The 20,937-nt window shown below is 41.3% G+C and overlaps 1 protein-coding gene across 2 annotated transcripts in view; it reads left to right on the forward strand.

Moving 5' to 3' along the window:
- The first annotated feature begins 421 nt into the window (after positions 1-421).
- SPIDR (scaffold protein involved in DNA repair) overlaps positions 422-20,937 on the forward strand; it is a 204,188-nt gene continuing 183,672 nt past the window's right edge. For both annotated transcript variants that reach the window (XM_057397746.1, XM_057397747.1), the window contains exons 1-5: positions 422-513; positions 5,345-5,500; positions 6,895-6,973; positions 8,381-8,554; positions 11,041-11,207. In XM_057397746.1, the coding sequence (XP_057253729.1) occupies positions 499-513; positions 5,345-5,500; positions 6,895-6,973; positions 8,381-8,554; positions 11,041-11,207 (591 nt within the window). In that variant the 5' untranslated portion in view covers positions 422-498. The remainder of the gene's footprint in view (positions 514-5,344; positions 5,501-6,894; positions 6,974-8,380; positions 8,555-11,040; positions 11,208-20,937) is intronic.

The following is a 20,937-nucleotide window of genomic DNA, read 5'->3' on the forward strand; positions in this document are numbered from 1 at the left end:
CACACTCAGCCGGCCGTCAACCAGCAACCCTGGTGCGGGGCGAGGGTGTGGCACCTGGCCTTCGCCTCGGCACTCCGGAGGAAGGGAGGCACGGAGAGAAAGATGTGCAATGATGAGAGCTGCCAGGGCGCCGCACCACGGCGGTAATAGGGTAGCGCGGATGAAGAGAGCTACGGCCCCCCTCCCTCACAGATGCCACCCCCATCCCGCCCCGCCAACCGATCCAATAGCCGCCGCGCTGCGCATGTGCACAGCGAGTCCTTCCTGTCTTCAGGAGCTCCTGCCGCTGCCCGGAGAGGAACGTCACCCGCGCTCCGCCTCGCCCGCCCAATCAGGAGCCGCGACTCTCTCGGCGCCAAAGCTGTAGGAGGCGGGGACACAAAGCCTGTCCCGCCTCACCTCCCAGGGGGAGCGCGCTTGGGGGGGGATCCTCTTGGCCCCGCCCCCCGGGGCTCCCCCGCCACGTGACCGCGGACGTGGCTGCCTTGTCAGGGGGCGATGCCCAGTAGGAAGGTACCTGCGCGCGGGACGGGAGGGGGCTGTGGCGGGCGAGGGCCGCTCTGCCCTGCGCTTCCCTCAGGGCCGACCCCTCCTGCAGCCCTGGTGTGAGGGCAAGGCGGGCAAAGGTGGCGGCGGAGGAGCAGCAGCCCTGCTGCCCGCTCAGACCCACACGCGAGTCCGCAGCTCGGGCTCGCTCCTCCCTCCCCGCCTGGCCCCGGTGTAAAAGACACTCAGCCGGCTCCCCGGGCAGGGGGGGGTTCCGGCGCCTTGTCCGGGCAGGTGATAGCAGGGGCCCGCCGAGCGCGGGCTGCCGGGAAGCGGCCCGGAGGCTCCAGCTGCTGGGCCCTGCCGCGCCTCCCCCCGCGGGCTGCTGGAGGGGTATAGCTCGCTGGGGGTCGTTCCGAGGCGAGACGGGTGCGCCGGGCAGGGGGGCGGGAAAACGGGCTCTTCGCCGCATGTGTGGTGGTGCTGGTTGCGCAACTCTGAGGTTTTAAAATCATAGAATGGTTTGGATTGGAAAGGACCTTAAGATCATTCAGTTCCAACCACCTGCCATGGGCAGGGACACTTCGCACTAGACCATGTCACCCACGGCTCTGTCCAACGTGGCCTGCCAGGGGTGGAGCACTTAACCACTTGTTTGGGCAACCTGTTCCAGTGCCTTTTTCTTCATCCTTGCACAGTAGAAGCACAGCTGTGCCGAGGGGAAAGTGTAATTCAGCCTCTTTATTAGGTTACAGTCAGGGAAAACAGCCGGGAAAGGAAACCTGTAAGAGGAAACCTTGTCAAAATTGTTAGGCTTAATACTGTTTTGACCAGCTTAGCTTCTCTGAGCATGGGTGGGAGTAGAGGGAGAAGGCCCCATGCTGCTTTTTGCAGTCTCCTTATCGTGGTATTTTGTGTTTGATGGAGTCTGCAGGATGGTCATTAGGATGCTGTCTCTGATTTGCAGTGCTTATTCTAATATTGAGGTGCTGCTGAAAGACAAGCACGGTTGTTTGCTTTATACAGAGTCCAAATGACAGATCTGGACTCTGTAGCATTTCATTTCCCATTTAGGATATAAATAAAATTCTGAATATTCTACACCATTTTTTAAAATAGAACCACATTTTAAAATAATTTTTATAGAAGTAAATGTAAATATCAAGCCTCAAATAACATACATTAAAATTACTCTTCAATACAGACACTCTACATATTTTCTTTGAAAAATTTTGATGTTCTTGACTTGTGAAAACCTGCCCACTTCAGCTGCTAAGGTTTAATCAATTCATTGTAATGTGATGACAGCTTCTCATAATAGTAGTTTATTTTGCAGACACAGATAATGTTCCTCATTACTTTGTCAATGAAAACTCTGCAGGTCAAGTGAAAAGACAGCAGTCTTTTCCATTTACTGACTATTAAACAATGTAAAAACCCAAATCAACCTGGTAACACAGAAAAGGGTATGATACTGATACTGTATCCTAAATGTTTTGAATAATCTTGTGAAAGCTTTTCTAAAATAATTCTGTTTTAACCATTTTGATAGAATGCAAATTTCTCTCTAACTGCTTGGCATCAGTTATAAATACAAAATATATTTCAATAGTATTCCTATTCTGTGATTTTATTTTTCTGCAATGTCAGCATATATTAATTTATATTCTTGCTTAACTAAGCTTGCATAGGTCATGTTTTCCTGGGGGTTCATTCCATGATTTTTGGAGTAGCCCCAGGAAAGTAATTGCCTAGGGTGAAAAGGGCTGTATTGTAAGTAGTCTTTGAGCGTACAGTCCCTGTCACTATAGGGTACTTCTAGGTAACAAGTATTTAGCATGAGGAACAATAAAGACTGGTTGAGTGGAGATGTTCTAGGTAGGACCACCTGTTTAAAACCCCATACATTTAGTAGTCTGTTGCATAACTGTTACGCTAATTGAATTTTCAGCATGTCTCACTTTTCCTTACATCTACACCCATGTAGGCTGACTTACCTTCATCTCACTGGAAATAACTAAAGGAGTAATGGGGGAAGGATTGCTTGTGGTGCCTTTTATGTGGATGGCTTGATCCCAGTTCCACTGACACCAGCAGGAGTAATTTTTTTGTCACTCCTTTGTAAGGAACTGCTCCAGAGACAAAATGCAATGCTTTTGTGACCAGAGATTTCAGATGCTCTGTGCAATTCAGAAGATTCTTTGCCTGACTAGTTTTGTAATAAATCTTGATTTTTTTTGTGAGGTATGCCAGGTCTACATGCTGTAGCTCTTTTAAGGCTTGTCTCTAGACCCTTTATGCATAACATTACTAAATTACACAAGATTTCTTTATGTGCCCCATTTTTAAGCCAGAGGAAAAAAATTATGATTAACCTTATGACTCAAGACTAAAGAGAACTCAGTGTTGTTACTGCATTTCTTTGGGAACAGTGCGGCCTTCAGATTATCTTCTTTTATAAGCATAGCTTTTCTATATGCACCCTAACCCTTCTTAACTAAGGGAGAGGGCATTAGCATGTAGCTTTTGTCTTGCTGATTCTCATATAGCATTTTTTTTCCACATCTCGACAGTTGTGCTCTACTGGCCATACTTCTGCTATGTTCTGCTGATTGTCCCCTGACTCTTTGCTCCATCGGTATGGCACAGTAGAGAGAAGTGGAAGGATTCTGTTGGTGAGGGAGTGTCATGATTTAAAGAATAACATGGATGAGAAACTTAAGGGAGGATAATTCTCTAGCTCTGTGTTTATTAGGCTTTGTAACAATAGAAATAGATTATTAAGCCTGTTTCATGTAACTCTTTGTGCATGCATTTCTGGACTCTCACTTATTTGTGACTAGTTTTGCTTTTAATTGACCATCAAAAGCAGTGTATTGTAAACTCACATGCAAGTCATAGTGCTATTTTTGGCACAGATTCTTCAAAACTGGAGTGTGCCATTTAAGAAATAGGTGAACTGTATTTTGTGCTGTGAATTTTTGTCTGCAAGATGTATCTTGCGAAATCTAGAGGCTGTGAGAACAGCCAGTGCTGGAAGCCCTGCTTATATGTGTAAGGTTAACAAGCAAATAAACCCTAAACTAGAGCCATGGTATGGTTTTGAGCCTTGGTGCACCACTGACTGGCTGTACTGTTAACTGACCCTAACAGAAGTGGTCCATTCTGGGGGACATGAAGGTAAAGTAAATGCCTCCAACTGGAGTGAGGCCTTGCTGTGACATATTCCTGCAGAACCAAAAAAGGGGACTTGATGTGTTTCAGTTGTTAATATTTGCCCTGTCCATGCTTTCTTCTGTGCAGAGACAGCAGTACTTACCAAGAGGATAGCACAATGTACAGGTTCATGTCTCTGGAGATCGAGGCTTGGACTAGCAGCTTCACTGGGAGGAAGGCAGGGTTTAGATTATCTTTGTATTATAAGGTTAAATGTTCTTGTTTCAACTGCTATAGCCTCCTTACTTGACATTGTGTCCTTATTTAAAGTGTTTTCGATTCCTTATTTAATACCACATCAGATTCAAGATTGTACTGTGTCTCATTTGTAGGTCTGTGGGAGTAGTTATGGGTACAGTTTGACTTTGGTGATAATGACCTCTTGTAGTAGCTGCTTTGGGGTGTAAACATCCACAGCAATTTTAGAAGAGGATCTTGGCAAGGTCACTTACTGTCAGAGGAAACTGTAAAGCCCACTTGTTTGACTTTACACACGGTGACAATAGGACTGGCTGACTGGAGGGTGAAGTAAGATGCCTTTGGGAAGTACTTGTTTCATTCTGCTGAGTACTCAAACGATGTAGAGGAAAAAAATATGCATTGTCAGTTACAAAATGGACAAAAGTTGGCAGACTTTTTTTTTCTTTCTTTCTTTCTTTGCATATGTTTCTTAGTTTAAAGTGTGTGTTAGTCCTTATTGACTAGCCTGGCTGAATATGTATATGATGATTAACGTAACTTTGGAGTAATTCTTAAATATATGTAAGAAGTATACTTGGTTGAGAGAAAATAGAAGAAGAAAGACGCATTCGGGCAGATAATATAGTCAATGTTTTGTAAGATAAATTTCAGTAGTATAGTGGGCTAAGATGTTTATCATGCTCAAGATCAATTTATGTGTCGAAACTAGTGTAGAATCTGAAAGATAACTTTGAATGTGATAACAGGCAATTCTCATCCTCAGCTATTCTCAGCATTAAAATCTGTTGCATGAGATGCATAGCAGGATGCTATGATGTAGATAAGCATTGATGCCAATCAGCATCCTGTTCCACGACTTACCTTAATCCAAATGACTCCTGGCATCCCATATAAGGAGTAGGCAACACTTAATCTACTATTTTTTGGGTAATGGTTATGAAATCAAATGTTATTCTTAGAGCTGAAAGAGTCTGAATTTTGGATTGGGTTGTGGGGTTTTTTGGTTTTTTTGGGGGGGGTTGTTTTTTAATGGAGGGCTGTATAGGGATATCTGATTTTACCCCCTGCATAACAGAATTAAATCAGTTTAAATGCAAATTTCAAGGAATTATTTAGTTAAAGTATATTTTGCAGAGCTGTTCCTGTTCAGGGTAATATTTTCAGCTTCACTGGCAGTTGGCAGGTAATGCAAATGTAACTTAGGCAACAGAAAGGAATATACTTACCAAAAATTAAAGTTACCCATGACATTGGTGGTGGTGGTAGTATTTAGTGTTGCATAAAAATAGTTGCAACTGTTCAGGGCTTTTTTTCACCCAACTCATCAAAAATTGAAATTTGTTTGTAAGTATTCAGAAAATACTAAGGGGCAGTCTAGATAAATAAACTTAACAGAATTGCGTGTACACAGTGCTTTAATGGGTTTGTTTTTCCCTCATAGCGGAAGCGATTTTGGAACGTGGAATGCACATCCTTCCCAGATGAGACACCCCTACAGCTGAAAAAGTCAAATGTCAGGACATCAGGGGCTGCTACTTCAGTTTCCAATGCGTGGCTTAGGTGTGGGGATGGTTTTCAGAGCACTTCAGTGCTGGAGGTAAAAGGCTGGCTTAGTGGCGTAAGAAAAAGATGTAAACTGACAGTAAACCAGTTTCCATGCTTGACTGCATTACAAGATGTTGCCCTTTTTTGTTTCCCAATGAACAGCATATTTTTACAAATGTCAAAGTAGACAAATATGGAAACCAAGGTTACATGAGGGCATTGTCTTAACTCATAGTTTTCTGAACATAGGTTAACCTTTTATATTCTAGATAACATCAATTGGAAAGTTTCAATGATACACTAAAGGATACAAAAGTTATTTGATTTTTGGGATGGAGTGCTGCATTTCCTACAGAATACAGAACAAAGATTCTAGTTCTCATCTGAAGATTTTTTGCTAGATAGGATCAACTAAGTTGGAAAAGACCGTTAAGATCATCAAGTCCAACTGTTACCCCAGTACTGCCAAGTCCATCACTAAACCATGTCACTAAGGGCCTCACCTATGCTGTTTTGTTTTTGAACACTTCCACGAATGATGATTTCACCATTTCCCTGGGAAGCCTGTTCCAGTACCTGACCACCCTTTCAGGGAATACATTTTCCTTAATATTCAATCTAAACCTCCACTGGTGCAGCTTGAGGCTGTTTCCTCTTGTCCCATCACTTGTTTGGAAGAAGAAACCAGCCACCTCCTCTCTTCATCCTCCTTTTAGGTTGTCATAGAGTGATAAGGTCCCCCCTTGAGCTTTCTCCAGACTAAACAACCCCACTTTCTTCAGCCATTCTAAAGAGTATGCTTGCAGTAATGAATTTGCTGTATAAAATCCTGTTTTTTGATGACCCTGCAGATCTAGGTGCAGATGCTCTTTTGGATCATATATCAAATTATACTTAAGTTTTGTGTGTGTATTGGTCTCATTGGTCATGAACAGAGATGGTCATTCAGCCAGCATTGAGTAGGAAGTGCTTTGTGATGAAAATCATTTTCAATCAAGGTGCTTTTCTATTTCTTCCTCTGGTACTGAGCAGTCAGTATTGCATTGCTTGTGGGATTTAATAAAATCAGAGACAGGGCCAGTGAGTGCTTCTTTCTATAACCCTTGATCAGGGCACATGCTTTATCAAGCGTGCTCTTCCTGCCCACTTTTGACATTTTAATGCTGAAAATACTGGCTCTAGTTCTTCACAAGGTCAGATGTGATTCCTGTCATAGTCATGAGAAGTTTATATTTTCCAAAACAATGAAAATTCAGATTTTATGATACTGTTCTCATGCATTATTACTTCATTTGTTATATTGCAGTTTAGCAGAAGATAGAAAAACTCACTTGAAATTGTGCTACTAAGTTGGGGGAGGTGAATAGCAACAGTTTTGAGTATATTGCTACATGTTAAAATTGTCTTTAATGTCATGGTGATTAAATCTGTCTCTTTTTAATATAGTCCCTGAGACCTACTGATAAGAAATCCAGGATTAAGAAGCATCTTGGAGCACTGTTAACATCTGCTGAATGTGCAGGAGGTATAACTATTTCATGTTAGTGCTGTTTAGCCCTTTAGCAAGTAAGAAGTTTGCTCAAAATACTGTTTGCTTTCCTCTCTGTTATTGTAATCAGAAGCTAATTTTGGTAAGAGGCACAGTTGTGATGCTACTGTGATTGGGCTCCTCTATTCACCTGGAGTGCCAGAAATATATCCTACAAAGCTGCAGGCAGTTCAGCTATTGCTCTTGAGCAGGTGAAGGAAGCATCGTTAATGCTGTATATAGTGCATGTTCCAGCAGGGACAGGATATTTAAATTCTTCACATTTTTAAGAGGAGAATGAAAAACAGCCCTTAGCTGTCTAGTCAGTGGGTGAAATTACTCTTTCTTCTGCTAGAGATAGACAAGCAGGCATGAGAGAAAAACAGATACTTTGTAAGTAGGAGCAACAACAGACAGAAAATCAGAATGTTGCCAACCTCCTGCTTTCATTGTCTTTTATATGCACCCAAGTCTGTTAATATTGTGATTAAAAAAAAAAAAAAGAACTCTAGGCATAATAAAGAGGAGAAGGACCTATTAATTCCCTCCATTTTTTCCCGTTTCGAGGAGAAGAATGAAAGAGGATGCTCCAGCACCTCTGCTGCTTCTGTTGGAGTCAAGTAGGTGACCTTGGTCACCTTTTGGGGTTCAAAATTGTACTTCAGGTTTTTGAAAACAATCTTTGTGTGTTGCAGAAGAAGTTGCGGTTGTGTTTCTCTCTTCTGGGCCTTCCTGCCTAATTCCAAATCTCCAATAATTGTCTAATTTTCCATTTACCTAAAAAGCTTTAGTAGTGATAGAAAATACAATCTTCTGCCTTCCTATGATTGCTAATTATGTATGGTCCATGCATCAATCCTTTTCTCCTTGTTATTTAAAATAATAAAGATATTTTGAATTCAAATGTCTCACTCCAAAATGCAGCTCTTTATTTGTTACTCCTGAGGAGATTAAATTCTTTTTCTCTCAGGACAAAACCAGAGAGCAGTCACTGCTGATGGAGTACTTTCAGTCTTTTGTTGTTCTTTGTATAAGTAGGAGAAATTCCAAACTCAGAGTTCTAAGGACAGTCTTTATTTAATCCACTTACCATTTTAAAAGGACACTTACCATTTTAAAAGGACTGTTTGTAGAAAACTGTCAGACACTGTATGTCTTCACTGTGGTGAAGGACAAAGTGATAGCCTCATTGTATAAAATGAAGTGTGAGCATTTATTGTGGAGAACCAAAATAATACATATATGTGTAAGAAGTATGTGTGAGTTAATGCTCTAGTATTGCTGTCTGCCTGGTGACAGATTTGATACTTCTTTTCCAGTTCAAAACCAGTATAATTTAAGAATTTTAAATTTAACAAAATGACATTTCTGTAACAATCTAACAGTTTGCAATTCTTTTTAAAGGATCTGCTGCTGCTGAAAGCTCTAAGGAAGCTGAGGGCATAACATGGACCTCTAGTGGCAGCGATTTTTCAGACGATGGAAATAAAACATTGGTTCCAAGGTTACAGACCAAAAAAAATCATGCTTCCGAAATAGAGGATTTGCCTAGCAGTCATGAGGACAGAAGCAATGAAGGTAAGTTCAAATGCAAGCAGATCTGTCATGTGCTAAAATGAAATGACTCTGAGGTCATTCTGACAAAACATGATCTAATCCTAATTTGGTTAAATCAGTTGGAGTTTTTTTTTCCATCAATTTTGAGTATAGAATAAGCTCTTAGTATAAATTCTGTACAAAAAGTTTTGGACCTTGGAATAAAGGAGCCTAGTTGGCCAGATTAGACAGCATTGAATAAAGCATGTCAGTTCATTTCAGTGTATTACAGTTTATTTGTACTATTTCCATCTCTGTGCTGTGGTACAGATACTGTGCCACAACCTGCTTTACAAACGTGGTTTGCTGTGCAGACAACCATGAATTTTATTCTTAGGACTTCTGTTCTAATTTATGGAGCACAGGATGACAGCAGGGACAGAAATTGATTAAAAAGTGCAGCTGGAGACTGAAAAAACCTTTACTTGTGTGCTGTTGTTTAAGCATTACTTAGGATAATGTATAATTTGAATTAGAACTGCAAGGAGGTATTTTCAATGTGAAAAATAAATCAGGTTAGCTGTGTAATTCTTAAGCTAGATCTGAAGTATTACAATTAGACTTCACATCCTGGAAGTCTGGCAAAGTGTTCAAACACCACTGTGAGTTGAGCAAATGAATTGGCTAATTTAATTCCTGTTTGATGTGTTGAGAATTCAGGTAAACATGCTCCCTAGGTTTAAAAGAAAAATTCTTACTCTTCCTCTTTTGATTCATATTTTTGTCACTGATACAGCACTGTTGTTGACCTATCTATTGGTCATCTTTTGTAATTCCTAGTAATTTTCTTTCCTTCTTTTGGAAATGGAAAGGCTACAATTTTCTAGACTGCAGTCTAATGCTCACAAGGAATCTTTCTAACCTGTCATTAATATCATTCTATTGGACTTGTCTCCTGCAAGTATATCCTGCAGGTTTTAATCTTTAATTCTCTCCATCACACAGATGTGTTTTTACTCTTGTAAGACAGCAAAACTTGTTTCTTTGTGTAGATGAAGAAACCCTGATGCATTATGTTATCTCCTTGAAGTACTGAGGCAATAAAATAATTTCCTGTTTTTCCTTCTAAAACCCAGAATATATTAAAAGCAGTTACTGAAAGCAGTGGGGAGTAAATGAACTGTAATTTCCATGCTTTTCCAAGTAACCATCTTATATACTATTTACAGTATTGTACACATGTATCTCTCTGTGTGTGTGTGCATGTGTAGGTACAGTTGTAAGTATGGCAACAGTATCTGAGAAAGACAAGATAAAACTGATTGCCTGGTATTTTATAAAGGAGTTCATAGTCCTTACCACAAGTTACACGCAGCTTGCCACACATCTTCCACAGAGACCTGTGTGTTCTGCCTGGTCACCCATGTCTGTGTTTAAAATTTCTGATGAAGCTTTCTCGTAGTTAGAGACAGAAGTGCATTCATGTGTGTGGAAAAAACAGGCAACACCAGAGCTGTTTATTTCTCTGGGTGACTTCAGAGTTTGGAAGTTCCATGAAGAAACTAGTGACTTAGACTATAGTAGCACTGCCAAGTCCAGAAGGTACTGCCATGGTTTCATAGGTCTGTACAGATGCTTGGAGCATTCTGCAGGTGCCTCCTTTCTCTGCTGCCTCTCCCCTACACACAACTCTTCTGGTGTTAGAAATGTGCCATTTACAGAAGCAGAAAAGCAAACCCAAAAAAGCTTTCATCCATTCTCCTCCAAACATGCTCACTTATACAAAATACATTCTTCCTCTCAGTACCTTGTGGCACTTGGACCTGAAGGGTGGGGAGGCTGCTACAGCAGCTCAGGCTTCCACTGCCTTCAGGAGCTCCTCAGAAGTATGAGGTTATTTGAAAATACCATGTCTTTCCTTGTGCCTATTTCTGTTGAATTATCCTAAACAACCCTCTCCCTGATGTGCTTAGAGGCTTGTTTTGCTGATGTGTGTATTTAGCCATGGTGTTTTAGGAAGTGACCATTTCAACTAGCTTTTTTATTTCTGTGAGGGGGTTACCACTAATAGTAGATGTTAACTTACACTAAGTTTTCAGCTATTCCAGATCACTGTCTGAGATGTTTGCTTAGAGCAGTTGATTTCTGAACAGGTGCACTGGTAAATCAAATGCAATTGGGCAAAAATGCCCCCAAAACAAAGCACTTAACCCTAGGAAAGCTAATAACTACTAAACTAAAAATCCCCTTCCTACCTCAGTTAAATATCTTTGGCAGTAGTGCTTTGAAATCTTATTTGTATGTAATTTTTGTATCTTTTTTCGCGGAACATTGTCTGCTTCTACAATTCAGATTTTATGAGAGACAGGATTACAAAATAGTTAAAGATCAGTTGAACATATGCAAAAAAAAATAACATTGCATTTGTTTTCTCAAGTTTGGGATAACTGTAGTGTTACTCTGACCTTGTGGTTATGAATAATACATGGTGATTAAGAAAAACTCTTTATACAAATATTGTATTTCAGATGACTTGGAGTTCATTGACTGGGAGCAGGATAGTGATTCCACCGACAGGTGTGATGGATCAGAAAAAGACAATAGCTCACTGGAGATATCAGACTCAGACTCCTGCACAAATCTTAATTCTTTGCGTGTCAAAGAGGAGGATGATGGGAATGATGTGCTTTGTAAGGTAAGAAACTCTTTCAAGAAAAAAAAAAAGAAGCTTCTGCTATAATTATGGAGAATATTAATATTTGACTGCATTTAATTTGGAGGAAAGTGAGGATTTTGCTTATCTTTGCAGAAGGAATTCTGTACACAAGAATCTTGTCTGCTAAGATTTAGTAGCATTTTATTATTACATATGTTACATATATGGAGAAAATATCATTTTATTTACAAAGAAGGCATGCTGTGTCAACCATACAAGAAATAGCAGAAGTTTTTGTCTTTATTTAGTATCCAACAGCAAAATGACTTGTATTAAGAGACCCCAGACTTGACAGTACGCTAGGCACAGTGATATTTAACCTCTGGCGCTGGAGGCTGGCTGAATCCTCCGGTGCCTGCCATGCTCCCCAGTATGCGAGGCAGAGGCTCACAGCCAGGCTACCCAGCCGGCTGGGGCTGGCACCAGCGGGCAGGGTGGAGGGACTAGGTTTGCCTGGCCTGGGGGAGGCCGAGGAGGGCCAGTGTCCTTCTCGGAGGAGCCCAGCGAGAGGGCTTGGGGCAGCGGGAACGAGCTGGACGAGGCGGTGGCGGAGGGCCGGGAGGAAGCCGAGGGCATTGCTCGGGCAGCCGTGGCACCGGTGAGGACTCACACAACTAACTGCCTGCCTGCGTGCCGGACCGGAACGCCGCGAGCCCGCTCTGTCGGTGGCGCTGCCAGTAGGGCCCCGGCAGAGGGCGCCGCAGGCCTGGGCAGAGCCTCCCGGGTCTCGGCCCGGGGCGCGGCCCCGCTCGCCGGTCCGGCCACCGCCTCCCGCGGGCGGGGCCCTGCGGCGGCTGGGCTGCTTTGCCCCGGCACGCAGGCTGGAGGTGTGCCGCCGCCCGCCGACGAGGGAGGGAAACGGGCCGGGCTCCTGCCGGCGGCAGAGATGGGCACGCGGAGGCTCCTACCGAAGTGCATTGAAGATTCACCAAACCGCGTTTAAATTTAGATGTAGATTCTCTATTAAGATCACTGTGAGAGAGTGTGGATGGAGAATGATGGTCTGGTCGTAAAGCATGGCAGCATGCCAGCTGCTGTGGTGGGTGACACATGTGACCAAGCTTTCCGCTTGCCCACGTGTGTCAGTAGCAGTTCAGCATCTGGAGCTCAGAGTTCAGCAAGGGTTAGTCAAGTAGTTTTCAGGTTCATGAAGATGTGATTTTAAATAGCACAAGTGCTGGGCAACAGCATCAGGGGAGATCGCATAAGGAGGTCTGCATAAACCTGAGAAAAGAGAACTGGGATTTATGCAAGCAGTAAAAGTTGTTCTGCTTTTGTTATACCAACATGACTTACCCCGATATACATGGAGAGTTGGATAAATGTTATGAAACACGTTCATATTAGTAGATGGTGCTCATGAGAGGCCTTTTTCAGATGCAACCATACTGTAATAAAAAGGTTTTAGCCCTAACCAGAAGTTGTGATACTGCAAGAGAGGTGGGTACACTGGGAATCTGAGGATGCCTATGTGAATTTCCCTTTCTCTCTTCCCAGTTGCAGTACTATGCTGTGAGAATTTTCGTGGGTGGTCAGCCTCGCCAGTAAACTTTCTTCTGGGAATCTGGCATATGCAGGGGGGTAAATCCCCAGTGATCACTGTGCCTGTTGTAGTCTTTGTTTTGCTTTTCTTGGGATATGCTGGTTTCCTACAAAAAAATTGCAGCCAGGCTGTTGGAGAACTTTCCAAGACAGAATAGAAAAGCAGTGTTCACTCTAGGAGGTCATTTGCTGTATAAGTATTCTTTAAAAAGGCCTGTTAATTTTGTGGCCTAGTTCATGGTCAGGGAAGGAAAAAAAGCCGAATGTTGATATATCATCATTTTTGTGGTATTTACTGAATCTTTGGAACCTAATGGAGTGTGTGGATAATCAAAAGACCATGAAGTTTATTTTACCCCACTTCAAAATATGCCAAATACCAAGAGGTTCTGGAGGTTTAGGATTGCTGCCAAAATTTCTTTATGGTAGTATTTACCCATTGTAGGAGTGGACTAGGTTTCTAATGGGAAATGTCAAAAGATGAATAACTTTACGGCTTTTTTTCCCCCATATATACCAATAGATCTATTTTGACATTTATTTCTAGTCAGTTATATTTAACTACATAGAAGCACTTTGTGTATTGTTTTCATATGAAGATAAAACTCTTGCTTATCTGTAGAGTGCAAAGCTACAGTCCTGTTTCACTTTATGTTCCAAGTCCTTATGCTGTGTCTTTCCTATCAGCTAGCCACCTCTGATATGTGAAGCTGCTTGACAGAGGACACTGAGGAAGATAAGTTGAAGCTGGCCTTGTGGGGAGCAGCTGTTAGCTAATTTGGGGGTTTGGTTCAGTTCAGAATTTTTGCAGAAAACATGCAATGTATGACATGGCCATGCTTTGCTTTCCTTTATATATCTTTAGGGGATGGGAGAGTTATTTTTTAATTGTTAACTTTCCTTTGACCTATAACTGGTTAAATTTTTGCTTAAGATGGTGCAGGACAAAGGTTTGTGAAGGCCTGATCCCAGATGGTTTTATTCTGCGAGTTCCTGTGCTTTCAGTTGCCTGTTGTGGATGCCTGCTTGACCTTTTTCTTGGAGGCTGTGGTGCTAAAATGACAATTAAACATTAATGTTATCTTTTTCAGCATATTTCTTTTCCAGAAGAGCACTATGTAATCACCTCAGAATCGACCTAACATTTTTATGCATTGGAAGTGACTGCTTTTTGCCACACTTGTGCAGAGATTTTGTCTCATGAGCTTGAAGTTCCATATTTCGTAAGAATTTTTACTCTCTGAATTATTTTCAACTTCTAGATATTTTAATGCTAGGGATTAAATCAAATCTAGTGCTCTTGTTAGGTCAGTTCATGTCTTCTGCCATACTACCTCCTAAACTGGTTACTTTCTCTGGCCCTGTACACTAAGTGTGGCATCAACTCATCATACTCAGATCCCTTATGAGATTTAAGGGACTAACTTAGTCGCTTATAGTGGGCCAGTGGTTTTATGGAGTATATCATTTTGGTATCTTACAGAGTATGGTTTTTTTTTTTTCCTGTTTGATAAAACTAGCAACTCTATTTACGAGTTGCTAGTGGGTAGCCAGATATGCCTCCCTTATAGGCAAGGCAAGTAACATTTATCTCTGACTGGTGTGAATAGAATTTTTCACCCTTTATATTGCTGATGTGTAGGAATTAGATAGTCTTCTGTACTTGCAGCATTAATAAAGCTTAACTGGTTATAGCAAACCCTCTTTATTGCAGGGCACATTATTAAGCTTATCTGCTGATCTTAACTTCTAATTTGGCTGAAAATTCATCCAAAAACCTAGCATGGTTAAGAGTTTGTTTCATTTAAATACATAGAGAATACCAGTATCCCCAAAGAATTTTGCTGAATGCTGATAGGGCAATTCTCTTTTTCAGTTGTCTATTTTATGTGTTTTTAAAGTGTGAAAAGGATCACTGCTGTGTTCTCAGCTCTATTGTGCTTCAGTCTGTGTGCCCTGACAGCAGGCATTCTGATGTCATGTTGAGTCTTGTGCAAAAAATTTGTGTAATGTTGTGCAAAAGGTTAATTTTGGGATTTTTCCTGAGTGAAGAACACATCTGAGAAGTCCTTCCTGCACATTGAATGTATGTAGGTGTATGTCTTTTACTTGAGGCCTTCTTATTTGTCTGAATAAAGTTCACTTAGTTGCTTAGTTCATGGATTTAATACTATCTTAACTTTGTTTTTTAAAAAAACCAAACTCTTCCCTTCTGTGGCATTACATTGAGGGGGATTCAACATAATGAAATTCTGAAGAGATCACTTAAAAGATGAGTAGGCCAGTATTTTCCGGGCCTGCTTTTATGTCCTTGCTCTCTTGATCCATTATAATGGTAATGGTGACTATCATTGGCTCAGTAATTAGAATTGAGTCTGGAACTATTATTGTGTAACAGAATTTAAAAGAGGTTATCTTAAAGTAGGAAATCATTATTATGGCAAATGGAATTTGTGTCATTTTGTCAGACTGATGACTTAACACTGATAAAGGGTGATGATATGACCATGTTATTGCAAGCACTTATTTTTTTCAGTCCATTACCAAAGAAAACTTACTAGAATGTATACAAGAACCCTCACAAGCTTACTTTTACTCTAAATATGTACTTCATGGACTAATTCAGGTTGGAAAGGACTTAAAAATGTCTCCAGTTCAACCTGCAGAAAGCAAGCTCAGGTGCAAGGTCAGATAAGGTTGCTTAGGGCTTTATCCAGTTGGATCTTGGAGTACTGTTAAGGATGCAGACAGCATAACCAGTCTGGGCAGCGTTCTTCTTCCTTCCCTGACTCTTTCCTCCCTGTCTCCCAAAAACTAGAATCTTACTTTTCTGGGTAGAATCGGTCTCTTCTAGCAGGACTCTTCAGGTGGGCTTTTGAGGTGAGAACTATTAATCAAAATATTGCCGTCAGTAGTGGTACAGAAACAGATGCCTTTTGTGTTCATATCAGCAAGGTGGAATGATTTATACCTGAGCTGCTAGACAAAACTGAACCTGTGCACCAGCTGCTTTCTGCTGCATCCCATCTGCAGGGATGTCCCTGCATCTTCTGATCCAGAAATGGAGCTTTGAAGCTTTTTCCTAAGTCACAGACAATAGTTTCCCTCTCAACTTTGTTCTCATGATCTGCTCAGATTATTGGAATAGGAAACAGCATGTTTCTGGATGAGCTGTGGCTATCCGCGTTATAACTAGCTTCTTGTAAGCCTCCAGTTAAACAATGACCCCATTGATTTTAAATCTGTATTGAAGATCCTAATTCAGTTAATACCTAACTGGCTCAGATGTTCCTTTTGCTTTGATGGTTGAGAGTACCTTGGGGAAAACTTTTCTTTATAATTCTGAGAGATGGGAATTTAAATCTCAGTGTAGCTGAACTGGCTCATTATTTTCAGGAATGATGTGGTCAGTCGTATGAGTGCTTTGACACTCAAGTGTCTTTTTGATGGTGTAGAAGTCTCGAAAGTCCATGGTGCCCATTTTGAAGGAAATTTCATTGGCTGTTTTCATACTTACAGGTGCTTGCATGTATGTATGTGTGTGTGCATGCTTTTGTAGGTGATCCAGAGTGTCCCTGAGGTAGCTGTACTTCTGTGTGCTTATCTAGTGAAGCTCTTGGATGTGTTATTAAGGAAGTATAGCAAACACTCCTGTGTACCACATTCTGGGTGTACAAAATCTGATGGATTGCAGGAACTATTACAGTGGCATAAACAGACTGCAGACCTTGCTGCCTTGTGCTGTCATTCCCAGACTGTATTTTTATGTTTGAAGCACTGGGCTGTTTGTGCATGCTAATCCAGCCCCTCTGCTTTGTTTGACTTAAGGCTTCAGCTGAGCCCTGTATTCATTCTTGCACAGCTCTGGAGAGCAACAACTTTAAGTGCAGCTGACAGCATTGCTATCTCTGCTTCCACGTATCAAATGCCCCCCTCTTTGCTGTCTTCCCCCATCTCTTCCCTTCTTTTGTCTGGTGTTTTAAACAAGATTCAGAAGGCCTGTGTTAGTTTTCCTGTGTCTGCATGCTGCAGGAGACATCTGTGTTTCCTCAGGTCTGGCACTTCTCAGTAGCGTGGCAATCTTCATAGCACTGCAGAGGATCTTCAGGTGTACTAGGGAGAAGCAAGGTGGTATATGTTTGCCTTGTCATGGCCCTGATCTGCAGCAGTGAAAGAGGGTCTCATCTGTCTCCTGCTAGTAGCCTGCTTGGTGCTACAGCAGAAGAGGCTACAGGAAAGAGTGGAGCGTGCACTGCCTGGATTACAGTGCCCTTCTCTGAAGGGAGAGAAGGAGTAAAGCCAGAGGAGTAAAGAACATTGATAGGAAGTTGAAGGCTTTTGTCATGCTTGCTTCCCCACCTCTGATGAGGTGCTCTGTTGCTTGCCATCATCGATAATTTGCTAATAGTTTTGTGCTTTGCAAAGAGCCAGGAGGACAGTGAAAAAGCTGCTGGGTTTTGATTTGGCTGACTTAGTCTTCCAAACTGTTTCAGGACTCCTCAGGCCAAACTGGACAAAAGTTTGATTTGAATTTGTTTGAAATCCTTTTTCAAAGAAATGGTGGAAGAGTATTAAGAATATTAGTGGATTATATATATATATATATTATATATATATATATATATATGATATATATATATATATGATATATATCATATATATATATATATATGATATATATATATATATATATCATATATATATATGATATATATGATATATATATATATATATATATATATATATATATATATATATCATATATATATATATATATATGGTTCTGGAAGGAGAACCTGAACAGAGTAGACTGTCTAATGGCTTGGATTCTTTAAAAGCCTTTGATTCAATCTTTCTTGTGGTTTGTTACTTGGTTTTAATAATTATATGAGCTTCTAGTGCCTGGTTCTGTCACCCATCATGCCAGTTCATTGCGTCAGGTGGAGGGTTGAATATATCAAGGAAAGTCAAATGCTTTTTTGCTACCAGGCATGTTTTTTGCATCCAGTGGTGAAGAAGACCTGGTCTTTTTAAGGTACCTACTGCAGTTGCAGGTTGCATCTTTTCATAAGTGAACTTTACTGGTCTATGGGTTTGTGGCAGCAATATAGGAAAGATAATACACAGAGCCATCTTGAAAAAATGCATGTGTAATGGTGCTTATTGAATGACTATTAAGTGAAAGTAGGTTCTTTGAATGTCCAAGGTAATTCAATTCCTGATAGAACAAGCAAAGCATGAGTTGTACAAAATCATCCAACTATTCCTGTACTTAGGCTTCATCTTCTTATGAGTTTCTTGTCACTTTTCAGTGAAACAGAATTGTCCCTTTTTTGGTAAGGGGGTTAGTATATACTGGCTCTCTGTAGAATCTACTCAATTGTGAAGATGTGGAAATAAATTTAGAATATCTTAGAAAACACAGGAAAACCAAAGTTTAGAAACCAGTCTATACTAACCTTGGGGTTATTAAAACCCCCAAGGTTTTTCCAGTATGTTTCTTCCTTTTTGCAATGGATTAGGCTCTTGTATATCTGTGCTTGTTTTTATCGCATGGAAGAAGGCAGCTATGTGGAGGTTTTGTTTTGTTTGTGGGTTTTTCTAAGTCGTGCCACTGTATATTTTGTTTGGAAGGAATGCAGTTTGGTGGTATGCTATGGGGAACAGGACGTTTGTTCCTGGTTCCATTGCAATGTGCATGTTGGATAGATAAGAGAGGAGGACAGGACAAATGGAATAAACTGAGTATGTTTATAATGAGACTTAAGAAATTTGGAGACGGGAACTTCTGTTGGGTGGGGGGGGTTGGCTTTCTTGGGGACAGTGAGATGGGACTGGGGTGGGGTAAAGTCCTAATGTCTTATATCCAGTTTGACAGGGTCTGTGTCATCTTCTGTTGATCTTGCGTTGCGGTAGACAGCTTCTGTGCAAATGTCTGAATCATCTGTAGATGACAGTTCAGATTTACAGTTCTTTTGTTATCAGGACACATTCCAGACTAATAACACTGTTAACTGATTAACCCTTTCTGTGGAGATGGTCTGTAGTGATGGGCTGTAAGTCTATAACATGTTAAAGAGGATTTTTCCTGTCTGTGTGCTCATGTATATGCCAGCTGCATACAGCCCTGCTCCAAGAGGAGCAGGGTTTTAAGATCCTTTGGTTTTCTTTTCCCTTCTTTAGGGTATTGTTACTTGCCTTCAGACAAGGGCAGCAGCCTTGACTACTTGATGGCTTTGTCTCTCTGTCCTCGGTCTCTCTGGAAACATGCTGAAACATAAAGCGTTGCTTCATATGATAACTCGCACTGTTCACAACTTCAGCCCAGCTTTTTTATTCCCACTTCCTGGATATGCAAAGAAGCTGTTACACCTTGCTGTTGATTCAGTGCTCAGTCCCAGCATGGTGGCATACTTTTTGACTCAGTCCTTGTCATTCTCCTCCCACTCTGTCTCCTCAGCATGGTCACTGTTTCACTCACTTGTCCCCATTCACCCTCACCTGGTCATTGCTCAGTCTCAGTTCACCAGTTTTCTCTTACCTAATATAACTACTTAGTTCCGTGCCACCAAATACTGTCATGTAGTTGCAGCTCCTTAGAAGTGGTGGCTGAGGCAGCTCCTCATATCAGGTGTTCTGCACAACGCAGCAACTCGTATTTCTCTGTGTGTATTTTTCTCATTGTTTCACCAGTGGAAGAAACTTAGTTTCTTAGAAACTTACTTAGAAACTTCTTAGAAACTTACTCCCTTAGTACGAATCATGGTGGCACTACTGGGAACTTTGATGCTTCTGAGAGGAAATGACTTGTTGATGCTCTGCAGGCACCTTGACACAATCCTGTGCAGGGAAAAGGGACCATTGAAGCTAAGTGAGAAAAGCAGACTGGAACTGTCTGCTTGCGAAGGCAAACATAATGTGCAGAGCAGTTTCATCCTGACATAAAGTAGTCATGGATGAGAAGGGTTGAGGCTTATGTTGAGGCTTAAATATTCTGAAAAGCTACTAAAAACATTGCAGTTCAAACCACAAATTTTGCTCATCAGCTGTACTTTTGGATAGTAGTTTTGGTCTTCTCATTCACAGGAACAAAATGCAGTGAAACTAGGAAAGTTTCAGAGCAAGATATATGGCATGTTTCCTACATGAGAAAAATTCTATGGAGTAGAAGCCTTCAGCTTCAAAAAGAAACTGCTATGGAGAGGACATGAAAGGAACCCATGAATCAGAAATAGATAGGAATAAGTAACCAAAATGACTAAGTGCTGAATGGAGCTAGGAGACATCAAGTGAAACTAGCAGGTTGATTCAACATTAAGGAGTTTTATTCATCCCATCATATGAGCTGCAGAGCTCCTTCCCACAGGATGATATGGATACTGAAAGATTGCATGGGTTCCAAACTAGTTGGACAAGCTCATGGAAGACAAATCTGTTAAGGATTAAATACAAAGATATTGCCTCCAGTTGAAGCCACAAACTAGAATCGGGGAGACTGTTCTGTGGCAGCATTGCCACATGCTTGTCCTGTTTTAAACTCTTTCCTAAACATCTGACACTAATCATTGTTGGAGACAAAAGTAAGGGGTTGGAATGATTCCCCTGTAGATTCCCCTACAGCTGTTCTCATGTTTGCGTGCTGTGGACTTTTCAGTGTGTATGAATTTTGTCTTCTTTCAGTTGTGACCCTTGATGCTTTCCCTTGAGAGCAATTGACAAGTCACATACCAAAACATGATACTGTAAATGGATCTCTACTTGGTGCAGTGGTGTGGGTACCCTTTGTAGCTCTGGTTCTCTACCACCTGCGGCTCTGTATGGCTTCTGCAGGGTGTTTTTTCACATGGTCAAGTTTGTGCTTACCTCATGTTTCTAATAAAGCTTTCTGAACAGACACAGGGATGGAGAGGAGTCTTTGAGACAGCTTGTAGAGGGTGATGGCTGGAGCCAGGCTTGCCTAGAGAAGCATTTATCTTCCCTGGAGTGAGCTGGTGACAGGCTTCACAGCCTAAGCTTCTTTAACTTGATTGGGTGAGAGAGAAGTGCAAAGGTAAGTTTGGGTTGGTTTGGTTTCCTTTTTTTAACTGAAATCTGTCATTTTTATAACTAAATCAAAAAGCACCATGGTTTTCTTTTTTTCTAAATGTATATGTTTGTTGAAGTACAT

The sequence above is a fragment of the Pezoporus wallicus genome, unplaced genomic scaffold, assembly GCF_028554395.1.
Source record: "Pezoporus wallicus isolate ANWC-B61680 ecotype Strahan unplaced genomic scaffold, APGP_CSIRO_Pwel_v1 contig_227, whole genome shotgun sequence".
In the NCBI taxonomy this organism is placed as follows: domain Eukaryota; kingdom Metazoa; phylum Chordata; class Aves; order Psittaciformes; family Psittacidae; genus Pezoporus; species Pezoporus wallicus.